The sequence below is a fragment of the Mycothermus thermophilus genome (assembly GCF_041956435.1).
Source record: "Mycothermus thermophilus strain CBS 625.91 unplaced genomic scaffold VTJ04scaffold_2, whole genome shotgun sequence".
Lineage (NCBI taxonomy): Eukaryota > Fungi > Ascomycota > Sordariomycetes > Sordariales > Chaetomiaceae > Mycothermus > Mycothermus thermophilus.
Genome location: NW_027191428.1, coordinates 3,267,523 through 3,291,069, shown reverse-complemented (window position 1 = coordinate 3,291,069; position 23,547 = coordinate 3,267,523). Strand labels below are relative to the sequence as shown.

Sequence of the window (23,547 nt, the reverse complement as noted above, 5' to 3'; positions counted from 1 at the left end):
TGTGTTTGGCGATGGATGCTTAGAGGGTGCGCGAGGTTAGCGAGATTTGGTACTGTATCGGGTTGTAGCAGCGATGAACTTGAAATACAGATTGTCTTGTCTCTTTGTTCTTCTCCAGGTTGTACGTATTCTCTCTGCTTCCTTGCCATGGTGACTTGTCCGCATCAAGGCCTCCTACCTAAGGGACTTCCCTACCTCTTATGTAAGCTCCAGGTTGTTGGAGGAGACTTGAGCAGCCTCCGCTGTCACGTTGGTGTATATTGATATCGGGACATACATACATACACATCCAACCATCTCGCTCTTCCTCACTCTCTCTGACCTCTCCTTTACTCTCTGTACGGAGTCCATAATATCGTTCACGACTGCCGTATCTCAACAACCCGCCACTCCACATCCTCCTCCCCAAAATCTTCCCCTTCTCCTTTACTCCTCTTCCAAACCGCCGAAGGAATCCCCGGCCTCACCGCCCCTTCAACCCTCGCCACAACCCACGTGAGCGGCGCGTCGAGTTTGGTGTCGACCACGCGTATTTCCTTGTCATTATTCTTATTACCACCATCCTTCCCCGCTACCGCCGCCGACCATGACAATAACGAAGTCCTTGCACTCCTAGTCCCAGCCCCACCGCCGTACAAGTTCCTCGTATTCGCGGCCGCCGTCTTTTTCCATCCGCTCAGGTAGATCGCCGAAGACGAGACGGCGCCAAAGAGGTTTTCTTGGCCGCAGAGGACGGGGCTGACGGCGCGGTGGGTGATTGTGGAGAGGAGGTTGTGAGCGTGGGCGGTGGCGGTGGTGTGGGCGGGAGGAAATGGAGAAGAGGATGAGGTGGTGGAGGAAGTGGATGGGTCGGGGATGACGCCGAGGGCGAGGGTGAGGGTGGTTGTTTTGGCGTTTGTTAAGGGTTCGTTGTTGGTGTTTTTGGCGGTGTTGGTAGCGTTGGGGTTTTCTGTGGGTGGTGGTGATGGCTTTGTCGATGATGGTGATGCTGATGATGACGACGATGGCGATGATAGCGGTGACGGAAACGCCTCGACCGGCTCAACAAGAAACTGGATATACATGCCCGGCATGGCCAGGCCTCTCTCTCCGGCGTTGCCGGTCGTGGGTGGTGCCTCGCCAACGAGAGAGGCCATGAAGTTTGCTAGAACGCCGTAGTCAAAGTCGTCGTCTTCTGTGTCCTTGCTGCTGCTGCTGCTCCTGGTGCTCCGCTGTTTTTCTTCTTTATCCTCGACGGGGAATTTGGTTTCCGGGTCGAGCGAGAGGAGGCCGCGCTTGGCGCCCCAGCCGCCGCCGCCGCTGACTGTGGTTCATGAGGGTTAGCTGCCGGGGGAGAAATATCATTCAAGATGGGGTGGAAAGGGGAGGTATGTTGCTGTGGAAGGGGAAGCGTCTCCTCCTCCTCCAACAACAGAAGGGTGAATAATAGCGAAAAAAGGAGGGAAAGAAAGAAAAGAAAAGAAAACATACCAACACGATGCAACCTACACCCCCTCGCTACCAACTCCTTCAACCTCCCCCTCACCTTCTCCGCCAACTCCCTCTCCAACAACTGATACCTCCCCCATTCCGCGACCGCCGCCGCCGCCTCCTTGATATCCAGCACGGGCAGCTCCCCGACCGGTCCACCAACACTCCCGGCCACAGCCTGAGACGGAGGAATCGTCAGCGCCCAAACTCCCAGCCCGCCGCCCGCATAGTACGTCTCCTCGTCGCCCGTGGCGTCCAACCGCAGCTCGCGCAGCCGCGGGATCAGCTTCTCGAGCTCCTCGGACGCGGGCATCGGGCCGGCGGCGTTCCGCGGCCAGAGCTGGGAGATGATGTTGCCGGCGCTGCGGTGGATTCGGTGGGCCGGGGTGAGGGGGAGGAGGGGGATGGTTATGGTGCTTTTGCTACCACTGCTGCTGGTGGTGGTGCTACTGCTGGAGTCGCTGCCAGTGGTGTCGTTACCGTTGGTATTGCTACCCGTCCCCTGGGGAGGAGGTTGAACTGGTGTGCTGCTGCTACTATTACCGCCATCGGCAGCAGCAGCACCCAGTCCCGGTCCCCTCAACCGCAACGTCGTCTTCCCCTTCAACCACTGCATCCTAGTCCACTGCGGCTTCAGCTTCAGCTGCGAGATCCCCCTGCCCGCCGACGGGTCCCACACCGAGGTGTAAAACTTGTGCGGCATGAGGGCGTTGACGTAGGTGTCTGCAAGGGGAAGGTCGAGGGTGGTGTAGTCCATCATGTCAGCAGCAGCAGCAGCAGCGCTAGCAGAGCTGGTCGTGGAAGAGGAGGAAGAGGCGGGAGGAGGTATGTCAAAGACCAGCGACGGCGGGGTGCTTGGCGGGATGCTTCGCCGGCGCTGTTCCGTCTTCCACTCATCCTGTTCCTCCATGGCTAGTCCGGGATCAGCGGCAGTCACGACATTCTCCCGGTGCGTGCGCAGGAGCGAAAACCCATCCGACGCCGTCAAAGTCCCAGAATGGTTGTCGTACAGCGGAACCTGGTCAACAACCGCGGCGTGAAGAAAGATGGGCCTGTCCCGCGGCACGTTGGTGGCGTACAGCAGGTGGGCGAGAAAGTCCTTTTCGTCGAGCCAGTGGTGAAGAGGCAGCGACATGAGCAGCACGAGCGTGTCATAAGTGTTTGGAGGAGCGCTCAGGCGGCAGAACCATTTTTGGACGCGGCGGACGGCCTGACGTTGCAGGTCGGTCATGCCGTCGTCGGGGGAGTCGGGGGAGGTTTGGTGCAGGGTTTGTTTGGTGACTTGGAGGTTGACGGTGAAGGCGTCGGCGAAGCCTGGAGGAAGATGGCCAGCCGCAGCCCGGAAGGTGATGCGCCGGACGGCGGTCCATGGTGTTCGTCGTGGCCATTGTGAGACCAGAGCCCGTGCTGTGACGGGTCTGGATCGGAGGAGGAAGAGGGCCATGAGGTAGGGGGTTGGAAGTCACCTCATTCTGGGAGTATGTTGGAGTTGAGATTGAAATTGAGGTTGAAATGAAGTCTTTCAAGATTCGCACATGCAACCGATTCTGGAGGACGGAGTAACTTCCACGGCTTGGCAGCCGAATCCACACAAGCTCAATCCAGGAACATGACATCATGAGCCATCGAGGTTCTCACTCCTATGATTCAAAAAACACTCGGGAGAGCTCAGGAGTAAATAAATATTGGTATCATCTCATAACCCTACATCCCATATCCATTTCATTAGCGACCGTCCTGTGTATCCGAACCGTGATCCTCCTCTGTCTACCATCCAGTATACTCGTAACAGCGACCTGAGACAATACGTATAGAAAAAAGAGATCCTGCCTCATCACACTCCCTAAAAACCACCTCACCACCCCATTACTTTCATTCCCTCCCCTATCACAGCACCCCCCTACACAACAACCAAAACCTCCTCCTCCTCACATCACAACGCAACCCCCCTTCCGCCTCCTCTCCCTCTCCCTCTCCCTCCTCCGGACCATCTCCAACCCATACACCACCGGTCCTCCCAACTCCCCACCTTGCTGCTGCTGCTGTCCCCGTCCCTGCTGCCCTCTGCTACTAGCACCAGCCATCCAGACCTCATCCTCACCACCACCAGCAAGACTAGCACTACCACCACCATCAAACCCATACCCCGCAACAGAGGTAACATCCGTCCACGCAGCGCTGGACGCGGCATCGAACTCGCTCCTGGCCTTTCTTCTACCCTTATTCTTCCTCCTCTTTCCATTCCCACCGCCACCACCGCCACCACCAGAAAAGCTAAGCCCAGCGACGCTCCTTGCCTTCGTCGGCCTGGTAGTATTATTGTTACTACCACCATTGCTGTTGCCATTGTTGCTGTTGCTGCTATTAGGGTTCCACCCTCTCTTCCTCGCATCCGCAACATTCTTGGCCGCCGACCTCTCCGCGCGCGACGCGCGGCGGCTCAGGCTCCTGCGGAAGAGCAGACGACGACCGGACGAGGTGGAGTGCGGGGTGGACGTCCCTGTTCCTCTTCCTCGCGCGGCAGCGGGCGGGATTCCTGCTGCTGGTGCTGCCCCTGCTGTTGCTGTGGTGACAGATGGATGAGGAGGCGGCAACGGCCTCGGCACGACCGCCGCCAAAGGCATCGCGCCGGGCGGGACGGCCGCGAGCGGGGGGATGGCGGGGGAGGATATGCCCAAGCCCAAGCCGAGTCCCAACCCCGGCCCCGGCGCAGGCATCTGTGGGAAGGGTACCGGTGGCGGTGCTTGTGCGGGGAACATCATCTGCCTTTGTCCCTGACCATAGCCCTGTTGTACCTGCCCCTGAGGCTGAGGTTGATGTTGGGGTGGCAGCCCCCGCTGTTGCGAAACGTTGCCCCTCTCCTCATCCTCCTGCCTCAAAATCACCGCGGCACGCACATTCGGCCTCGGATGCCTGGGCACCGGCGAGAAGAGCGGGGTCTCGGCTCGCACGATGTCCTGCGGACGGCGGTGGAGGTCCGGCGGATCAAACGCGCCGCTGACGCCGGTCGGCGTGCTGATGATGAGCGGCATTTCCTCGTCGGCGAGGAGGGCGGGGGAGGAGGAGACGAGGGTGGTGTTGACACCTGAGGAGGTGGCAGTGGGTTTGGAGTCGAGGCTTGGTTTGGTGTTGGTTTGGGCATCAGCAATTGGCGGTTGTGCCGGACGGGAGAAGGAAGGGAATGGTTGTTGTGGTTGTTGCTGTTGTTGTGAGCTGGGTCGGTGGAGGGAGAAGCGGCGCTGTTGCTGCTGTTGCTGTAAGGATTGCTGCTGCTGCTGCTGCTGCTGTTGATGATGATGATAATGATGATGAGGCTGGAAAGAATTGGCGGTGCTCGTGGTAGCGCCGGGAGGAGGGAACTGACTAGGCTGAACGAACCCTCCTCCAAATGAGGAACTCCCGCTCCCATCACTCCGCTGATGCGCATGAAAAGGCCGCGATGGTGGGAACTGCCCTGCCTGCTGCTGCTGCTGCTGCTGCTGCTGCTGCTGCTGCTGAACAATCGGCGCGGATAAAGGACCCCCGGCCCCACCACCGCTCTCCGTATTAATCGGCGGCGGCTGGATCGGCCACGTCCTCGCAACAGGAAGCCGAATCGGCGGCGGTAGCCCAGATCTACCGCTCGCACCTCCAGCGCTCGCCACGCCACCTCCTCCAACAGGCCTCATCGCAGGCGACTCCGGCGGCGAGACGTCATAGATATTCTCCCCATCCAGATACCTCGAATCCCGCGACGACGGCCTCTGCCGTCCATCCCCAACCCCCGCTGACCCCGGCCCCAGAACAGGAAGAGTGTTATTCCTCCCTTGCTGCTGCTGCTGTTGCTGAGTCTGCTGCTGGGGCTGCGCCAAAACCGCCGGCAGAGGCGGCACCGGCGGCGGCAGTCCAACAGCAGAAGAAGTCCCAACGACGACCCCAGCTGGGAGCGGCGGCACGGGCGGAACCGGCGGAACCGGCTGGGGCAGCGGCAAAGAGGGAGTGCCGCCGGCGGCCACGCTCTGCAGAATCGTATGCCTCAAAAACGCCGGCAAATCCAGCGGGTCCTCCTTCTGGTACGGCGGCGGGGGCGGGACCCAGTTATCCGCATCGCTTTCGTGGGGATGCTCTGTGCGCCCGTCGGCGCGGCGGTAGACGATGTGTCCTGCCGCCGCGGCTGCCGAGGGGTGGATGCGGCGGGTGTTTGCGGCGGCGGTGGCGGCGCGGCGGAGGGTCGTCCCCGAGCGCGGGCTGGCGTGCGCGTAGGGCGCGTCGAGCGCTTCTTGCTCCTCGATCATGGACTCGGTTTCGGCCGGGTCGTTGTCGGCCGTAGTAGAAGTTGCGGGTTGGTCGCGCCGTGTTGGCGGGACGCCGATCCGGCGAGGGACGAGCGGGTCGTCGTCATCGTTGTCGTTGCTGGCGGCATTGGACGACGAGGATTGAGTCGGCAAGGGTGGGGGTCGGGCAGAAGAGGTAGCGACGCTGCGCATGGCAGCAGCTGCGGCGCCGCCGCGACTCTGTCTCCTTTGCGCCACCGTCCGGCGCCGGACGATGGCCACCTCGGTGTCCATGTCGCGATGCTCCTCCTCGAGGACTTCGGGAGATTCCTTGTTGCCCACCTCGATGGTGTACTCGTGCGCGGTGCCGTTGGTGATGGAATAATCAAAATCAAAAATCGTGATGCGTCCCCCGTCCATAAAATCCATCTCCTCTTCTTCAGTGGTCGCGCCGGAATTGGGCGCGGCAGCACCGCGAGCAGCGACGACCAACCTCTCCTTGACGCGGGAGTCGGCGAAATCGGCCACGAACAAGACGGTGCTCACGCCCTCAAGCTCACCCACCTTCAGGCCCGTGACAAAAGTGTTCCGTGTCTTGTCGCAGAGTATCTGCCACTGGGGCACCCTCGCGGGCTGTTCGTTGCTGCTTCCCTCCTGCTGTTGCTGGACCCGGACACCCGAGCGGCCGCTGCTCCTGCGTGTCAGGCCGCTGGCAGTGCTTGGTGTCGTATTGCATTCGGTTGAGCCGCCGGTGGGGTTCATAGTCGCAGCATCGCCCGGTGGCGTGGCCCCTAAGTCCTCCGGCACGCCGTATAGCCAAATCTCCTTACCCTGGAACCCGGCTGAGACAAGATCACCATAGTACGAAGCCGCGGGGAGGGTGCAGGGCAGCAACCGGGCCTGCGAATCGGGCCGCGGCACCGGTCCGGTGAAGTAGGTGGTGCCGTTTCGCAGGTCATCGATGCGCACGGCGCGGAAGGTCTCGAAGCTGCGGTCATAGGTAAAAGTCCACTCGGCCTCGCCGTGCTTGCCATCCTGAACCAGAACGGCGTGGCTGCAGTCGCGGCTGGTGTTGGGGAACAGAATCGACGTGGTCCATAAGGCGCTGATATCCGCGCCGGTGACGGCGGCGCCGGGGTCGTAGTAGGGGGCGGTCAGGACGACCGTGTTGGGCTGTGACGAGTGGACGGTGGTTCCCAAGATTTGGGTGCCGTCAAAGGAGAAGGTCAAGGTGTCGACGGGGTCGCATTTGACGGCGCGGCGGTCGGTGGGAAGGGCGCTGGGGCTCGTGGACGACACCTCGATGCCGCCTTCGTAGGCGGCGGCCAGGATGGAGCCGCAGGGAGATATGGCGATGGCGCGGGGGTTGTGGTCGAGGATCATGGAATGGGTGCGCTTGGGCGGGGTCTGGGTCAGGTCGTAGATGTCAATCTCCATCTCGGTCTGCAGGACGGCCAGGCGGGTGCCTTCGTCGTTGATACAGGTGGCGGCGGGGCGGCGGAGGATCTTGAACTCGCGCTTGACGGCAATATCGGGGCCGCGCAGGTCGATGACGTGGATGCGCGACGAGTTGTAGGCCAGCAGGTGGTGGCCCTTGGGCGAGGGACTAAACTGGATGCCCTCGCCGCCAGGACATGACGAGGGGCTGATGGAGTTGGACACGATCTTGATGACGGTTTTGCGCGGCCGCAGGTAGGCCTCGAATAAGTTGCGCTTGACTTCGCGTGCGAACAGACGGCGGAGGCGGGCAAGGTCGTCGCCGTCGTCGCCTGTGAGTCGAGGGGGTGTCCGATGGCTCATGGCGTATGACGGACATTGGGACAGGTGGTGGGCGTAGAGGTGGACCTGCTGGGCGACGCTCCTCCATTTCGAGTTGAGGAGAGCAAGAGAGGCAAAGCCGTTCGCATCGGTAGCCTGCAGGATCCTGGACAGGAAGTGAGTAGGGGGGTTTTATGGGGAGGGATGTCTCGTAATAGAGAAGTAGACAGAGGAAGACGAAAGCTCAGCCCAGGGCGGAGGACTCGGGAGAGAGTAAAAAAGAAAGGCGGGGCGTACTGTTGGATAATCTCGTCCGGGAGGCGCTCAAAGGCCGGAGGATCGCGGTTGTTTATGGGGGCATGGGCGGAGGCGGCGGCGGCGACAGGGTCGGGGTCGGGGCCCATGATGGGTTTCTTTTCGATGGAGGACCGGCGGGCATCGGCCTCGTCGGCGGTGGTGTCGGCCGACGACATGGTTGGCGACACGCAAACCGAAGCCGGACTCAGACGGAATGGAGACGGAGGCCGGCGGCGGCAGCCGATGGAGGTGGGCGGGATGGGTTGAGTGTCATGGGCCAGGGCGGTCGCAGGCCATCAATCAGTCATTCGAAGTTGAGGTCGGATTGTTGTTGCAGCCGGGGTCAAGTAATGTAAAGGTGCTGCCGTGGTCAAGGTTTGGCGGCGGTTTCGGTTGGTGCCGCAACTCTCACACAGCCGGGACAAGGGCGACAATGCCGCAATGTGGTACGTAGTGCTGCTGCTGCGGACTGTGCGACCACGGGATCGTAGTAGGGAGTAAGTATACTCCGTACTGACGCGGATGTTGCGGCGCAGGACAGGAGGAGCTGGTCGATGGCACGCTTGAGAAATGGCCAGAGTATGTAAGGGTACGTAGAGTTATTCTGGACAGCTGAGCGTGCTTCTTCTGGCTCTCACCCAGCACAAGTTCCTGGACCTCCAGCCAGGTAAAGTTGGTTGTCTGTTGAAGGGACGGGCCTTGATGGAGCTGATGCCAAGCAAGTCCTTTGTCAGCGCACTTTTGGGCGAGGCATCCAGGTTCCAGTCGAGAAACAAGGCTAGTAATGCACTGCGATGGCGCAGCTGCAAGGGCCGGAGTCTGGGCTGACAGGCATGAAAATAATATAAGCTAGTGTCGGTTTGCTCAAGGATTGTGACTTGGTAGAAGGAAAGATGGCTTTTCTCTTGGGATGAAGTGTAAGTAGTCCCAGTGGCCAGATCAGCAGTCTGGTCCATCAATCCGGGTCAACAACACGGCCAGTCCGACAGACCGAGGCTCGAAGGATGAGGCAGTTCGAGGCCAAAGGGATAGAAAAACTCAGAGCCACCGCCACCCGGACTTGCAGCTGCGGTTGGTTCGAGTGGGAGCTGTTGCGACGCTCTGCTGCAGCGAGGCTGTTGGTTTTCTTCCAGGCTGACCTTGACCTGCTGAGTGTTCGCCTTGGCCCCCAACAACCTGAGTTTGAAAGAAGATTGGCACAGTGTGGTGCCGTTTCCGTTGATGCCGCTCACTCGATGAATGCAGCGCCGTGTGGGACAAAAATAGCCTGGCCGTCCACCCGCCGCCACTGGACCCTAGTCTCGTCGGCTCATGTCCGGGGCTATCGCATGGTCCCGTGGCGCAGCTGGTTGGGGGATGAAGATCTTGGACCCGCAACGGTTGGTGATGCTTGGACGGCGGCGGGTATATCCCGATGATCTACTTTGCAGTTCAGTCGATCGTGACAAATCGTCCCTTGAACTGCTCGATCCAGATGTGCATGTTGGTCCTTGGAACGAGACAGGGAGAAGGGCTGTCTTTTCTGTCTGTCTGTCTGTCGTCAGCTACCTCAGATACTATTAGTACACCGCTGGACATGTCAGTAAGTACTCCATAAATCAGCTCGCTTGGGATACAGCCGAATGTGACCTGGCCTGCAGCAACCTGGAAACCTCGGGGTCTCCAGCCGGAGAGTTGCTCTCAGCTGTGTCAGATCGTTAGCGTTGAGTGCAACTCTACACTAGAAGAAAGTCGATGCCTGGAGACCTCGATTCCACCGGAAAGACACACATCGACATCAACCAGATGCACAAATGCCACCATCTTTGTATGTAACTAGTGTACAAGCATGTACAGTACAACAAGTCAGCTTCTCTAGCCAAACCTAAACCGTTGTGTGTAACTTGTCGCATGCGTCATCGGAGGACAAGTCGATTTTACCCGGAGACGGATGAGGAAGGTCAGTTGAACCCAAGCATCCATGGCAAAGTGTGTGGCGTGTCTGGATTTTCCGATGGCCTTTTTTTGTGTTTGGCCGTTTTGCAGAGTCCACGGACAGACCATGAGGTGAGGTGGATGGATTGGCAGAGATGGGAGAGAAAGAGGAAAACGGGCTTGGCATGCCCAGCCTTGGCAAGAAATGGGAACCCGTGGCTCTCACGTGATTACGCGGCGCGTCGACCGCGTTCCGTCCGGTCCGAGATTGCCAATGATTGGCCCCACTTCGTCTGATCTACCAAGTATCAACTCCCCTATCAACTTGACAGCCCTCAACCAACATAGATTTGGACAATCTCACGAGTAATACCAATTGACGCAACTTGGCGACAACTGCACAAGAATAACATCCAACTGGGTCAACAACTGCCGCAATGGCCCGCCAATCCGCCCGAAAAGCCGCCGTCAAATCCGAATCTCACGTCGACGTCACTGTCACCACTACCACCACCAACTCCAAAACCAAGAAACACGCCAACGACACCGAGGCCACATCTGTTGTCGAGTCCAAAGAATCTGTGACCAAGACCACCGCCACCAAGCGCAAGTCTGCCCCTGCTGATCCCGTCGACGACGACGAGGACAAGGAGAACGACAAGGAAACCCCCTCTCAACCTGCCACCAAGAAGCCCAAGACCACCAAGAAACAAACCGAAAACGATACCACCATGGCTCTCGCCCAGCGCACCGCCATCTCCTCCCTCAAACACGCCATGTACATCGGCGCCCACGTCTCTGCCTCGGGCGGCGTCCACAACGCCATCACCAACTCGCTCCAGATCGGCGGCAACGCCTTTGCCCTCTTCCTCAAATCCCAGCGCAAGTGGGTAAGCCCGCCCCTCGCCGACGATGCCCGCACCCAGTTCCACGCCCTGGCCAAGCAGCACAACTACGACGCCGCCCGCCACGTCCTTCCCCACGGCTCCTACCTCGTCAACCTCGCCCAGGCCGACAAGGCCAAGGCCGACCAGGCCTACAACTCCTTCCTCGACGACCTGCAGCGCTGCGCCGCCCTGGGAATCAAGCTCTACAACTTCCACCCGGGCTCGACCGGCGCCAGCGACATGGCCTCAGCCTGCGCGCGCATCGCCGCCCAACTGAACCGCGCCCATCGCGCGACCGCCGGCACCGGCGTGGTGACGCTGCTCGAGAACATGTGCGGCAGCGGCAACGTCGTCGGCGGGCGGTTCGAAGACTTACGAAGCATCATCGACCAGGTCGACGACAAGTCCCGCGTCGGCGTGTGCCTCGACACGTGCCACGCCTTCGGCGCCGGCTACGACCTGCGCTCGCCCGAGGCCTTCGCCGAGACCATGGCCGAGTTCGACCGCGTCATCGGCCTCCAGTACCTGCGCGCCCTGCACCTCAACGACAGCAAGGCCCCGCTCGGCTCGCACCGCGACCTGCACGCCAACATCGGCACGGGCTTCCTCGGCCTGCGCGCCTTTCACAACGTCGTCAACTACCCCAAGCTGGCCGGCTTGCCCATGGTGTTGGAGACGCCCATCGACGAAAAGGGTCCTGACGGAAAAGTGGTGGAGAACCGCCAGATCTGGGCCGACGAGATCAAGCTCCTCGAGAGCCTGATCGGGATGGACCCGGAGAGTGACGAGTTCAAGGAGAAGGAGAAGGAGCTGCAGGCCCGGGGCGCGGCCGAGAGGAAACGGATTCAGGAGCAGGTGGATAAGAAGGCCGAGAAGGATGCGAAAAAGGCGGCCAAGGGTGGGGCGGGGAAGGGGAAGGGTAAAGCCAAAAAGAAGAAGAGCGAAGAGGAGTCGTGCGATTCATGTGGTGAGAGTGATTGAGTGAGATGCGGTGGGAGAGTTTGGACATAAGAGCTATCCAGTGTACTTGTACCGTGTACTTGTAGAGTTGAATACTCGCAGGCGAGAGCAGAGAGACTGATACCCGGCATGGAATGAATACCTACGTAGTTAATTCAGAATATCAGGAAACATGGGAGTGGTATCCGATCAAGAGACATTCATTCTTTTGAGTTTAGGAGATGATAAAGAGTAATCTGCCAATAACCAAGAAAAAACAATCGGGTGCTCATACTTGGTTCATAATCATAAACAAGAACCAAGCATACATACCTAAAAAGACAGACTACCAACCCGTATCTCACCTAGGAAAGAAAAAAATAAGAACTAAAAGTCTAATACACCAATAACACAACACCAACACGAGAAAAACAATTACCTCTTCCCCCTCGCCCACCCCTCCACCCGCGCCATCAACGCCCTCAGCCCCACCCCCTTCTCACAATTCCCCTCCAACCACCTCTCCATCTTCTCCCTCACCCCCTTCATCCCTTTCAGCACCGGCATCTTCCCACCCTCTTCGCCGCTTACAAACTGGCCCGGGTTGAGTAACAAATCAAACGCCTCCCCCCAAATCTCCGTCTGCCAATACCTCTTCAACGTCTCTCGAATCCTATACCTCCTCCCGCCCACGCCCGAAGTGGCCAGCCCTCCCTGGTCGCACCGTACCGTCTCCATGTACTTCCCAAAGAGTAACACGTGCAACGTGCCGGCCAGGCCGTGGTAGTCGATCTGCCACGTCCACGGCCTGCCCTCGCGCATCTCGGGGCAGTCCTGGGCCGTCGGCTTCCAATCGGCGACAAACTTGACGTCCGGCGGGAACGCGCGCATGTCGATGGCCCGGCCGAAGTCGATGAGCGTGATGCCGCGCGCGGACCAGCCGCCCGAGCCGTCCGGGTGGTATTGCGCCGAGAGGGAGGATGAGACTCCTGCTCCTGGCCCGCCGGGCAGGGTAGTGGTGGCGGTGCCATCTGAGTTTACCGCCGCCGATGCCGCTGGGATGCGAAGCAGACAATTATCCGCCTTGATATCGCCGTGCATGATCTGTTTCGAATGCAGCGCCTCGACCGTCCTCAACAGCTCAATGGCAAAAAACATGGCCAGCGTCTCGTCCATGACGCCCGACGGCTCCGCCCGAAACAGGTTCACCACGTCCAGCAGCGTGCCGTGCTGATAGTACGGCAGGAAAAGATATCCTTCGTCCTGGTACAGATGCATCTCGAGCGCTGTGGTCAGCGACGCCGTCGCGCGGTGGTGCGGGCCCAGCCTGCCGTGCGCGAGGCGCATCATGTAAAACTCCCACGCCGAAGGGGGGTCTTCCATCTTGAGCGCCTCGCGCTCGTGCCGGCGGTGGTGCGCCGACGCGAACGCTCCCCGGCCCATCATGGCGACCGGGCCGTTTTCATCTCCGCCAGCCTCTTCATGGGAAGTGCCTGAATCCGGATGGGAGTTCTCCACCAAATACACCGCCCCGAACGCGCCCGAGCCCAGCTCCTTTCTCACCGTGTACCTCCTCTTCACCTCCGGGAAAGCGAGCACCACCCCGCCTCCCAAACCAGCCGTCTTGTCCGTGCTGCTCCTCCCACCCTTGCCAACCGACTTGGCAAACTTGCGGATCTCTGGGCTGCGCTCGAACCGCTCGTGCCGGTGATCGTAGAAGCCCTCGTACGAGCTGAGCGGGGGGTGGATGTTGGAGAGGATCTCGGCGCGGATGGTCTCATCCACGGGGTTGCACTGCAGTTCCTTGATGATGGGACCCTTCGGAGCGAGAGGAGCTTTGGGAGCCAGAGCTCGGGCGCCCAGAGACGCTGCTGCTGGAGCTGGTTTGGGCTTGGGGTGGAATGGTAGACCTACCGCCGGTTTGGGCTCCTTGAAAGGGCTGCGGGTAGGAGACTGAGGCTCCTCCTCATCCTCTTCTTCCTCCTCTTCCTCCTCGTCCACCACCTCTTCTTCCTCTTCTTCCTCGTCCTCCTCGAGCAGCATATCCTCCCTCCTCACCCTAGACGGGGTCTTGGCATACCTGCTCATCTCGGCCGTCATGTCCGCCAACGACGTCTCGGTGCGCTCGGTAATCGGCGTCATGAAGGGGAGGCGGTTGTTCGCCACCTCGGCCGGGTCCCTATACGGCCGCCGGATGGGCACGTAGTCCTCGGGCGGAATGGGGATGAACGTCGTCCTCGTTCGAGGCGGTTCGTACTCCGGCTCTTCTTCCTCCTCATGCCGCTGCCCGTCGTCTCCGCCCATGTCAATCAAATCCGAGTGCTCTCCAACATCCCCCGTCTTCTCACCCCTTTCATACCCCGGGACCCGATGCATCGAGAACTCGGACCACTCGCTAGCCACGCTCTTTTCGTCATCGTCGTCGTCGTCGACCTCCTCCTCCGCAACCTCGTCTTCCACTTCATCCCCATCTGCGATCTGCGTGTTGGTGACGGTGCTTTCCCCGCCGCTGGTGTAGTCGTCCGACTCGTAGACGCGCTCGTCGTCGCTGACGACGGGGCCCTTGGCACCGCCGGGCTTGAGCGGGGCGTTGAAGATGTCGTAGATATCCTCGGTCGCGGCCTTGGTGTGCAGCGTCATGGTTGGTTCGGCGGCCATGGACCGGCGCTTCTTTTTGATCTTGGGCCCCGTGGGGGAGTCCAGTTTGGCCTTGACTGTGCGGGGAGTTAGGGAGCCTAGGCAACGGCAAGAATCCCGGAGTGTGGACACTTACTGATCTGCGTCTCATTGATCTCAAACACCTTCTTCTTCCTAGGCTTTGACTCCGCCTTGCTGGGGAAGATCGGGGCCCCGTTCTCATCCAAACGGATCACGTCGTGATGCACGGTTAGCTTCTGTGACCCTCCAAGCGGCGGGGCATTCTCATCTGGGAACACGCCCACCGCCGCCGCCGGCTCCTCTGACGACGGCAGAACCTCATCTGGCCACTCATGCCCCAACCACCCGCGGTTCGCAGCCCAGACCTCCTCAAAGCTCAACTCCGTCCCTGGTTCGTCCGGAGTCGGATACACCGCCCTCAGGTCGACAAACACGCGCTCCCTCTTCCCCGTGGTAGGGTTCACAATAACCTGGACCTTGTGGTGATAAATGGGAATATGCGATTTGGCAAGTTGTTTCGACAGAGACTGAATTACACACAACGAATCATCGCGAATGGCCCCCAACAGGGGCGGCGCGCCAGTACACAAAATTAGTCCTATATCGATCAACATCCGATTGTAATCGGGCAAAAAAAACAGAAACGACAGAACAGAGGGGGCAAGTCAACTTACCGGATCCCTGAACACAGCCAGCTTAGGACCGACATTCTTCTTCCCTCCCGCCTTCAGCGTCTCTCCCGCCCACGGCTTCGGCTCCATGGTATTCTCCTTCTTTCTGTCCGCCAACGACCCAATGCTATCCCACCCGGCCCCGCCCTTGGCCGCCACCACCGGCTGCTTCGGCTCGGCGTCCTTATCCGAAAAGACCGCCAATTTCGACTTGGGCGCCTTGCTCCCGGGCCTCGAACTCCCTCCACCAGTCCCAAGACCGGCAGGCTGCCTCGGGGCTTGCGGATCTGCGGGGGCCGAGGACGCAGCAAACGGATCCACCTTCTCCCCCAACACCTTTCTCACCACAGGCGGAATCGCCGGGCTTCTGGGCCCCTCCTCCCCGCCCGTCTCTGCCAAATGTTTCTCCCTGCGCTTCTCAAACTCGCCAAACTTCCTCACCAACCTGCCCACCGGCCTCGCCTCCCGCTCAATCCCCAACTTATACACCTCCTCCGCCTGCGCCCACCGCCCCACCCCTTCCAACCACGCCGCATACTCTTCATAAAACAGCGCCAACCCCTCCCCGATCCCGTGCCGCGACAAAAACACAAACCCCTCCCTCGGCGCGTCCGAAAACCACCCAATGTACTGCATCCACAGCCTCAAATACCGCGGGTCGTTCTTGTACTGCGCGCTCGTCACAAACGCGCGCGTCGCGCGCTCCAACAAGGTATGCAGCCCGCTTTCCTTGGTGGCCTGCGCCGACGGGTACGTCTCGAGCGTCCAGCGGACGTAGCGGTCGTAGATGTCCAAGGGGTCATCGGCGTCCTGGATGGCGGCGAGCTCGGCCTCGAATTCGGCGCGGACGGCGTCGTTGGCGTCGCGCGTGGCGGAGGGGGAGGGGCGGGGCTGCAGAGGGGACGGTCCACCACCACCACCAGCGTACAGCTCGGCCAGCTTGCGCGCGGACCGGCCGCTGGGGAGGGCTTGGATGTTCTCTTTGTGGTCTTCGATGATGTCGAAGTTGACGGGGTCGTCGTTGGGGGGCGCCATTTTGTCTTATCCTTGATTGGTCTTGAGGGGCTTGACTTGTTGTATGACTTGTCGGAGGTTTTGTTGATTGTTGTTGTTTGCGTACCGCTCGCTCAAGAGGCGGCGGACGGTGGTGGGATGTCGATGCTTGGTTTTGAGAAAGAGAGAGGAAAAAAAACAAGCTGTGTCACCCACCGCCTCTCTCCGAGTTGTTGGACAGTTGATGGCAAAGGGGACGCGTTTGGGCGAGATTGGCGGGGTCATTGGGTCGCGGCAAATCAAAAAAGCCCACTTTCCTGTTTCTGTTTGGGTTGTGCATGAAAGTGGACTCGTCGCCGTAGCAACAAATGCCAGCTGTCAACGGCTGGCAGATGGTGGGCTGTCTTGGCACCTTGGTCCTGGTCACCCTCGTTGTGGCGGTACGTACCGCTGACGTAGAGAGATTCAAGCACACACATCGACAGACACAACTACCTTACAAGGCACACTTGATTGTTACAAAGATTGGCTCTTTTGGCCTGGTATTTCCCTGATTCCTAATCTAGAACCACCCCATAGTCTCCATTTTCTCCGCCATCTCCATCTTCTCCATTCTTCTTGGCTGCAGCTACAAACATCCCGAACCTCCGGTCTCTCCCGACCCGAAGCCCCTCAACAACCTCTTAGAGGTTGACAGCCGAACGGAACTTCTCGCCGGCATAGATAGCATTGTCGCCGAGCTCCTCCTCGATGCGGAGAATCTGGTTGAGCTTGGCAAGACGCTCGGAGCGGGCCGGAGCGCCGGTCTTGATCTGACCCGCACGGATACCCACAACGATATCGGCAATGGTGACGTCCTCCGTCTCGCCCGAGCGGTGCGACACCATGACGCCCCAGTCGGCGGCGTACGAGTCCTTGGCAGCCTGGATCGACTCGGTCAGGGTACCAATCTGGTTGACCTTGAGCAGCAGGGCGTTGGCCGCCTTGAGGTCGATGGCCTGCTTGATGCGCAGGGGGTTGGTGACAGTCAGGTCGTCACCGACGATCTGAATGTCCTGGGTCTTGTAGAAGTAGCTCCAGGCCTCCCAGTCGTCCTCGGCGAAGGGGTCCTCAATGCTGACGATGGGGTAGGTCTTGACGAGCTCGCCGTACAGGTTGGCGAGCTCCTCGTACGTGAGCCACTTGGACGGGTCGCTGTCGGGGTTCTTGAAGTCCAGGTCGTACTTCTTGACGTCGGCCTTGTAGAACTCGCTCGAGGCAACGTCCATGGCAATGTGCACCTTGCCCGTGTAGCCGGCCTGCTCAATGGCCTCGGTGATGAGGTCGAGAGCCTCCTTGGGGGTCTGGATATCCGGAGCAACACCACCCTCGTCACCGACGTTGCCGGCCGACTGGCCGTACTTCTTCTTGGCCAGGGCCTTGAGCTTGTGGTAGACCTCAGCACCCTGGCGCATGGCCTCGGAGAAAGTGGGGGCCGCCGACGGGACGATCATGAACTCCTGGAAAGCCAGACGGCCACCGGCGTGGGAGCTAGGGGAAAGATTGGTCAGCTCGAATTGTTTGAGGGTAACTATCAGAGAGAACCTACCCGCCGTTCAGGACGTTCATGAAGGGAACAGGGAGGACATAGGGCTTCTTGGTGCCAGCAAGGTCCGAGATGTGGGCGTAGAGAGGAACGCCCTTCTCGGCAGCACCGGCCTTGGCGATGGCCAGGGACACGCCGAGGATGGCGTTGGCGCCGAGCTTGGTCTTGTTGGGGGTGCCATCGAGGTCGATGAGGAACTTGTCAACCTTGGACTGGTCCTTGACGTCGATGTTCTCCTTGATGAGAGCGGGGCCGATGACCTCGTTGACGTTCTTCACAGCCTGCAGAACGCCCTTGCCGAGCCACTTGGACTTGTCGCCGTCACGGAGCTCGCAAGCCTCATGCTGGCCTAGATTCCCCTACATGTCAGCAGGCCAATTGGGTGGATAGAGGCTAGGTCAGCAAACGTACCAGTCGAGGCGCCTGAGGGGACAATGGCGCGGTGGAGGCCGGTCTCGGTGACGACGTCGACCTCGACGGTAGGGTTACCGCGAGAGTCGTAGACGTAGCGGGCGTGGATCTTGGAGATGGGCATGTTGGGCAGTTCTGCAACGAGTCAGCAATCGGCGGCACGGTTGAATTGAAATCAATTTTTTTTGGTAAGGGCCCGAGATGGTCGACGAGCTGGGGAGTGGCTCAATGGGGTTTGAAGGCGAAGCCATTCCCAGCCCGGTCTACATGGCATGTCTCGACCAGTGCCCCTGCCATTCGAGCAGAGAAACCGTCGAGACAGGCCGTTTGCCTCCATGGATCGCGAGCAGAGGCAGCAAGAAATCAAAACACAACAATAAAGTGAAGAGGGGTAGGCAGAGGGAGGAGGGGAGCTTGATGCAAGCGAGGTTGGGGCGAGGTTGAAGCTTGGTTGAAGCTAGGTTGAAGCTCGAATTCATCACATACCTGTGTGTGTCGTGGATCGTGTCTGAGGTTGAAAGTCGGTCAGTCGGTCGGGGCGAGTTGAGGTGGAAGAAGGAGGAAAGTTGCGAGAATAAAAGAGAATGCGAGGAGAGGATGATTTGTCCGAAGCTTTCAGGTTCCAGACGGCTGAGGTGCCTCTGGATCGGCCAAGGAGGGGCAGGGATCTGGATTTGGTGGGGTGATGGGAAGCGGGAGGGCACATCTTGAACCCGTGTTAGTGGCTGTTATGGCGCATTCGTCATACAACGCTGTTACTGTATGGCCCGCCCAGCAAATCGGACACCAGAGCATCGTGGGACCATCTGGAGCTACATCCAGCTTCCATCAACACATGGCTCGGGCGATGACATGCAGCCCCCATCTTGGGGTCATTTGGGGTCATTGCGCCCGGATTCATCTCATTTCCTTTCCCATTTTCCGCGCAGTTCTTGTCTGAAGGTATTCTGCTTGGGGGATTCCATTTGCTGACATTGGGGGAGCGCGGGGGTTCAGGTACCCCCAGCATCCGTTGTCGGAGCTCATCCCTGGCTGGCGTTGCTTGTTTGGGGGATGGTTGGAACCTGCGTGGAAATTCCATCATCCGCTGTCCGCTGTCCGCTGTTATCCCGCCGGGCGGTGGCCGGGCATCCCGCATCCCGAGCATCATTCACAAGGCTGAAGAGTCATGTCATGGGTCTCATCGTCCATGAGTCACGGCGTTGATCGCCTCGTGTTGGCGGTCGACGCGCCCTTTCCAAAATTCACTGTGTCAGCCCGGCCTTCAGGTGCATCCCTGGCCCATGTGCCCCTCCTTTTCGCTGTCAACCCCTCCACGACCAGGACCCCTCCACCCAAGCAAAAGCTCAAGCCTCAACAGGGTCTGAGCTTCGAGCTCCTGGGCTCCACTGCGGCGGGCTTAGCAACGGGCCAAGGCCTTTCAAAGTGGACACACCGAAACCGATGGGTTGCGGATGGAAACATCAAGCTGGCTTGGTTGTCTTGGGGTGCCCTTGGCTTGCTCAACAGTCGACGGGAGGCGAAGAAGCAAATGAAGTGGCGACTTCACTTGAGCAAACCGTCGACTCTGAGGAGAAACTCTCTTCCTGGGAGGCTGGTCCTGTCGGGACGATTCCAGAGCCGGCAGCAATTCGCCATCTGAAGGGAAGCATTTCCCCTGTTGGATTTGGCCAGGCCGTGGACGACAAATGAGTGACCTGAGGTGGTCGAGAAGCTTGACCGTCTTCATTCCGGCAGGTCAAGGCATTGGAAGCGCTGGATGCACCCGGCGACTGAGGATCCATTGCATTCCTGAATCCACCTCGTAAGAGACAAAGCATTGTTGCTCAAAAAGGGAACCTGAGTGATTTCCCGAGCGAAAGCGTTTGTCAATCGAACGTCAGCCCAGCCTCCCCACCGGCTCACCAGGGCTGACCGCTTTCCGAAAGCAGTAAGCGGGATGCGGCACCTGCCGGATCTGACAATGGACCAACCCCGCGACTCCAGGCAATTGCCGTCTGACCTGAAAGTTTTCCGTCTCAGAAGGAACAAACTGCTACCGCGAGGGCAGTCAGATGCCCCTTCCGGGAGTTCAGAAGAGACTTGTGAAATCCGTCGGGAAGTTGAGTTTCTTATCTTAATGACTGCTTTCATTCATTTATAATTGAATTGTCCCTTCTTTCACCATGTTTCGCTCTTTTCTTTCTGCTGGCCGAGCCAGTCGAGGAACGCATAGATCGGCTGGTTTGCTATTGAATCATCCCCTCCAAACACCCAAGAGTCTTGCACCACGGTATGACTACCCTACCTACGTCCTTGACTCACATACAATCCCGCCGAATTGGAAACAATATGCACAACATGAGGCAGATGTTCATCATCTAGATGGATATCGAATTGGCCTGCTGTGTGTCCAGTCTTGAGCAACTCGCGGGACCCGCACCCGATCCATCCTGTGGCGGTTTTACACTGGGCTCATACCTAGTGTGGCACATGTTGCCCCAGAAGTATAGTTGCTAATAGTAATGTCTTCCCCGCAGTTACTGCAGCTCCCGCTACCACTCTTCGCTCGCACCTAGGCAGCTCCCCTTACTGCCCCTCACCACACCGTCATTGTCACCGTCACCGTCTCCGTCTCTGCCGCCGTCACAACCGCCAACTGCTCCCATCTTCTCCCACTCCCGCCATCGTCCGCTCTCCCATACCTACCCAAAGCTCCGTCCCGGCACCGTTCCAGTCCGCCACTGTTCCTACCGCCGTCACACAATGTGCAGAACTCATGCGGCTGCTGCCGAAATGGCGGGCGGGGTCAACGTGCAGGGCCGGGAACTGCTGCCCGCCAACGTCATCCCCCGTCACTACCATGTGACGCTCGAGCCCAACTTTGAGAACTTCACCTTTGACGGCACCGTCGTCATCGACCTCGATGTCGCCGAGGACTCCAAGTCCATCTCGCTGCACACCCTCGAGATTGACATCCATAGCGCCAAGATCACTTCAGGCGGCCAGACCGTCAGGTTAGTCAGGCCGCCTTGACTTCCCGTAGAGCTAATCTTAACTCTTTTTCAACAATACAGCTCCTCGCCCTCGGTCTCGTACAACGAGGACACCCAGGTCAGCACCCTCTCCTTTGACAATGGCCTCGTCAAAGGATCCAAGGCCCAGCTTGAGATCAAGTTCACTGGCCAGCTCAACGACAAGATGGCCGGCTTCTACCGTTCCACCTACACCAACCAGGACGGCAGCACCGGCGTCATGGCCGTCACCCAGATGGAGCCCACCGATGCCCGCCGTGCCTTCCCCTGCTTCGACGAGCCGTCGCTCAAGGCTGAGTTCACCGTCACCCTCATCGCCGACAAGCACCTGACTTGCCTGAGCAACATGGACGTTGCCTCCGAGACCGAGGTGGTCTCTGAGCAGACGGGCAAGGTCAAGAAGGCCGTCCACTTCAACAAGTCGCCTCTCATGTCCACCTACCTGGTGGCCTTCGTCGTCGGTGAGCTCAACTACATCGAGACCAACGAGTTCCGCGTCCCCGTTCGTGTCTATGCCCCGCCCAGCCAGGATATCGAGCACGGCCGCTTCTCGCTGAACCTGGCCGCCAAGACCCTCGCGTTCTACGAGAAGGTCTTTGGCATCGAGTTCCCCCTGCCCAAGATGGACCAGATCGCCATCCCCGACTTTGCCCAGGGTGCCATGGAGAATTGGGGTCTCGTCACCTACCGCGTCGTCGACCTGCTTCTGGACGAGAAGGTCAGCGGTGCTGCTACCAAGGAGCGCGTCGCCGAGGTGGTGCAGCACGAGCTGGCTCACCAGTGGTTCGGCAACCTGGTCACCATGGACTGGTGGGACGGCCTGTGGCTCAACGAGGGTTTCGCCACCTGGGCCTCGTGGTACTCGTGCAACATTTTCTACCCGGAGTGGAAGGTCTGGGAGACGTACGTGGTCGACAACCTCCAGCGTGCGCTCGCCCTCGACTCGCTCCGCAGCAGCCACCCTATCGAGGTGCCCGTCAAGAAGGCCGACGAGATCAACCAGATCTTCGACGCCATCTCGTACTCCAAGGGCTCGTGCGTCCTGCGCATGATCTCGACCTTCCTCGGCGAGGAGACCTTCCTTGAGGGCGTCCGCCGCTACCTCAAGAAGCACGCCTACGGCAACACCCAGACGGGCGACTTGTGGGCGGCGCTCGCCGACGCCAGCGGCAAGAAGTTGGATGAGGTGATGGACGTGTGGACCAAGCACGTCGGCTTCCCCGTCGTCACCGTCTCCGAGGGCGAGGACGGAAAGTCCATCCACCTCAAGCAGAACCGCTTCCTCCGCACCGGCGACACCAAGCCTGAGGAGGACCAGGTCATCTATCCCGTCTTCCTCGGCCTGCGCACCAAGGAGGGCGTCGACGTGTCGCAGACGCTCGACAAGCGCGAGGCCACCTTCCCGGTCCCCGACACGGACTTCTTCAAGCTCAACGCCAACCACACCGGCCTGTACCGCACCGCCTACTCGCCCGAGCGGCTCAAGAAGCTGGGTGAGGCGGCCAAGCAGGGCCTGCTCAGCGTGGAGGACCGCGCGGGCATGATCGCGGACGCCGGCGCCCTGGCCACCTCGGGCTACCAGAGCACCTCGGGCGTGCTGAGCCTGCTCAAGGGCTTCAACACCGAGGCCGAGTTTGTGGTGTGGAACGAGATCATTGCGCGCGTCTCGTCGGTGCAGGCGGCGTGGATCTTTGAGAGCCAGGAGGAGCGGGATGCGCTGGACAGGTTCCTGTGTGATCTCGTCAGCGCCAAGGCTCACGAGCTGGGCTGGCAGTTCTCGGAGGAGGATGGGCACATCCTCCAGCAGTTCAAGGCGCTCATGTTTAGCAGCGCCGGTCTTTCGGGCGACAAGGTCGTCATCGATGCGGCCAAGGACATGTTCAAGAAGTTTGTCGAGGGAGATAAGGAGGCCATTCACCCCAATCTCAGGGGCAGCGTCTTCAGCATGGCGCTGAAGTATGGTGGCAAGGAGGAGGTATGTTGGGTTACTTCCCTGTGTGTTTCTCCTCATAAATACCTTGATGACTGACTCTTGAGCAGTACGATGCCATTCTCAACTTCTACCGGTCCTCGACCAACAGCGACGTGCGCAACACGGCACTCCGCTGCCTGGGCCGCGCCAAGGACCCGGAGCTCATCAAGCGCACGCTCGAGCTCCTGGTCAACGGCGAGGTCAAGGACCAGGACATCTATATGCCGACGGGCGGGCTGCGCAGCCACCCCGAGGGCATCAACGCGCTGTTTGCGTGGATGAAGGAGAACTGGGACGACCTGGTCAAGCGGTTCCCGCCGGCACTGTCGATGCTGGGCAGCCTGGTGACGATTTTCACGTCGAGCTTCACCAAGCGCGAGCAGATCGCCGAGGTGGAGAAGTTCTTTGAGGGCAAGAGCACGAATGGATTCGACCAGTCGCTGGCGCAGAGCTTGGACTCGATCAGGTCCAAGATCTCGTGGGTGGAGAGGGACAAGGAGGATGTGAAGAAGTGGTTGGAGGAGAACGGCTACTTCCGTGCGTAAGAGTCCTCTCTGCATGATGAGGAGCGGTGTCTGACGGGTTGGTCAGGGAGCGATGAGTTGAGGGTGACAGGACATAGAGCACACCGGCTATAGGAGGCGTCTGCAGCATCTACCGGGGGTTGGGAGGTTAGATATATGGGGGCTGGCTAAAAGTGCTTCTATGGAGAGAATCAAAAATGA

At 59.6% G+C, this 23,547-nt stretch overlaps 7 protein-coding genes across 7 annotated transcripts; 3 read left to right on the top strand and 4 right to left on the bottom strand.

Moving 5' to 3' along the window:
- Window positions 1–359: 359 nt before the first annotated feature.
- On the bottom strand, window positions 360–2,914 carry VTJ04DRAFT_3367 (uncharacterized protein; the record flags this gene model as incomplete). Its single annotated transcript, XM_069361259.1, has 2 exons — window positions 360–1,303; window positions 1,471–2,914. The coding sequence occupies 2 exons, from the start codon at window positions 2,912–2,914 to the stop codon at window positions 360–362; spliced, it is 2,388 nt and encodes a 795-aa protein (XP_069221888.1).
- A 484-nt stretch (window positions 2,915–3,398) lies between these two features.
- On the bottom strand, window positions 3,399–7,954 carry VTJ04DRAFT_3366 (uncharacterized protein; the record flags this gene model as incomplete). The annotated part of the gene is made up of 2 exons (XM_069361258.1): window positions 3,399–7,647; window positions 7,779–7,954. 2 exons carry the CDS (start codon window positions 7,952–7,954, stop codon window positions 3,399–3,401), a joined length of 4,425 nt encoding a protein of 1,474 aa, XP_069221887.1.
- A 257-nt stretch (window positions 7,955–8,211) lies between these two features.
- On the top strand, window positions 8,212–8,606 carry VTJ04DRAFT_3365 (uncharacterized protein; the record flags this gene model as incomplete). The annotated part of the gene is made up of 3 exons (XM_069361257.1): window positions 8,212–8,224; window positions 8,315–8,367; window positions 8,421–8,606. 3 exons carry the CDS (start codon window positions 8,212–8,214, stop codon window positions 8,604–8,606), a joined length of 252 nt encoding a protein of 83 aa, XP_069221886.1.
- Window positions 8,607–10,129: 1,523 nt separating this feature from the next.
- VTJ04DRAFT_3364 (uncharacterized protein) lies at window positions 10,130–11,560 on the top strand (the record flags this gene model as incomplete). The annotated part of the gene is made up of 1 exon (XM_069361256.1): window positions 10,130–11,560. One exon carries the CDS (start codon window positions 10,130–10,132, stop codon window positions 11,558–11,560), a length of 1,431 nt encoding a protein of 476 aa, XP_069221885.1.
- A 393-nt stretch (window positions 11,561–11,953) lies between these two features.
- On the bottom strand, window positions 11,954–15,882 carry VTJ04DRAFT_3363 (uncharacterized protein; the record flags this gene model as incomplete). The annotated part of the gene is made up of 3 exons (XM_069361255.1): window positions 11,954–14,232; window positions 14,292–14,703; window positions 14,851–15,882. The coding sequence occupies 3 exons, from the start codon at window positions 15,880–15,882 to the stop codon at window positions 11,954–11,956; spliced, it is 3,723 nt and encodes a 1,240-aa protein (XP_069221884.1).
- Window positions 15,883–16,523: 641 nt separating this feature from the next.
- On the bottom strand, window positions 16,524–17,960 carry VTJ04DRAFT_3362 (uncharacterized protein; the record flags this gene model as incomplete). The annotated part of the gene is made up of 3 exons (XM_069361254.1): window positions 16,524–17,370; window positions 17,429–17,774; window positions 17,837–17,960. 3 exons carry the CDS (start codon window positions 17,958–17,960, stop codon window positions 16,524–16,526), a joined length of 1,317 nt encoding a protein of 438 aa, XP_069221883.1.
- Window positions 17,961–20,001: 2,041 nt separating this feature from the next.
- Window positions 20,002–23,460, top strand: VTJ04DRAFT_3361 (uncharacterized protein; the record flags this gene model as incomplete). Its single annotated transcript, XM_069361253.1, has 5 exons — window positions 20,002–20,108; window positions 20,356–20,832; window positions 20,893–22,825; window positions 22,891–23,359; window positions 23,414–23,460. The coding sequence occupies 5 exons, from the start codon at window positions 20,002–20,004 to the stop codon at window positions 23,458–23,460; spliced, it is 3,033 nt and encodes a 1,010-aa protein (XP_069221882.1).
- Window positions 23,461–23,547: the final 87 nt, after the last annotated feature.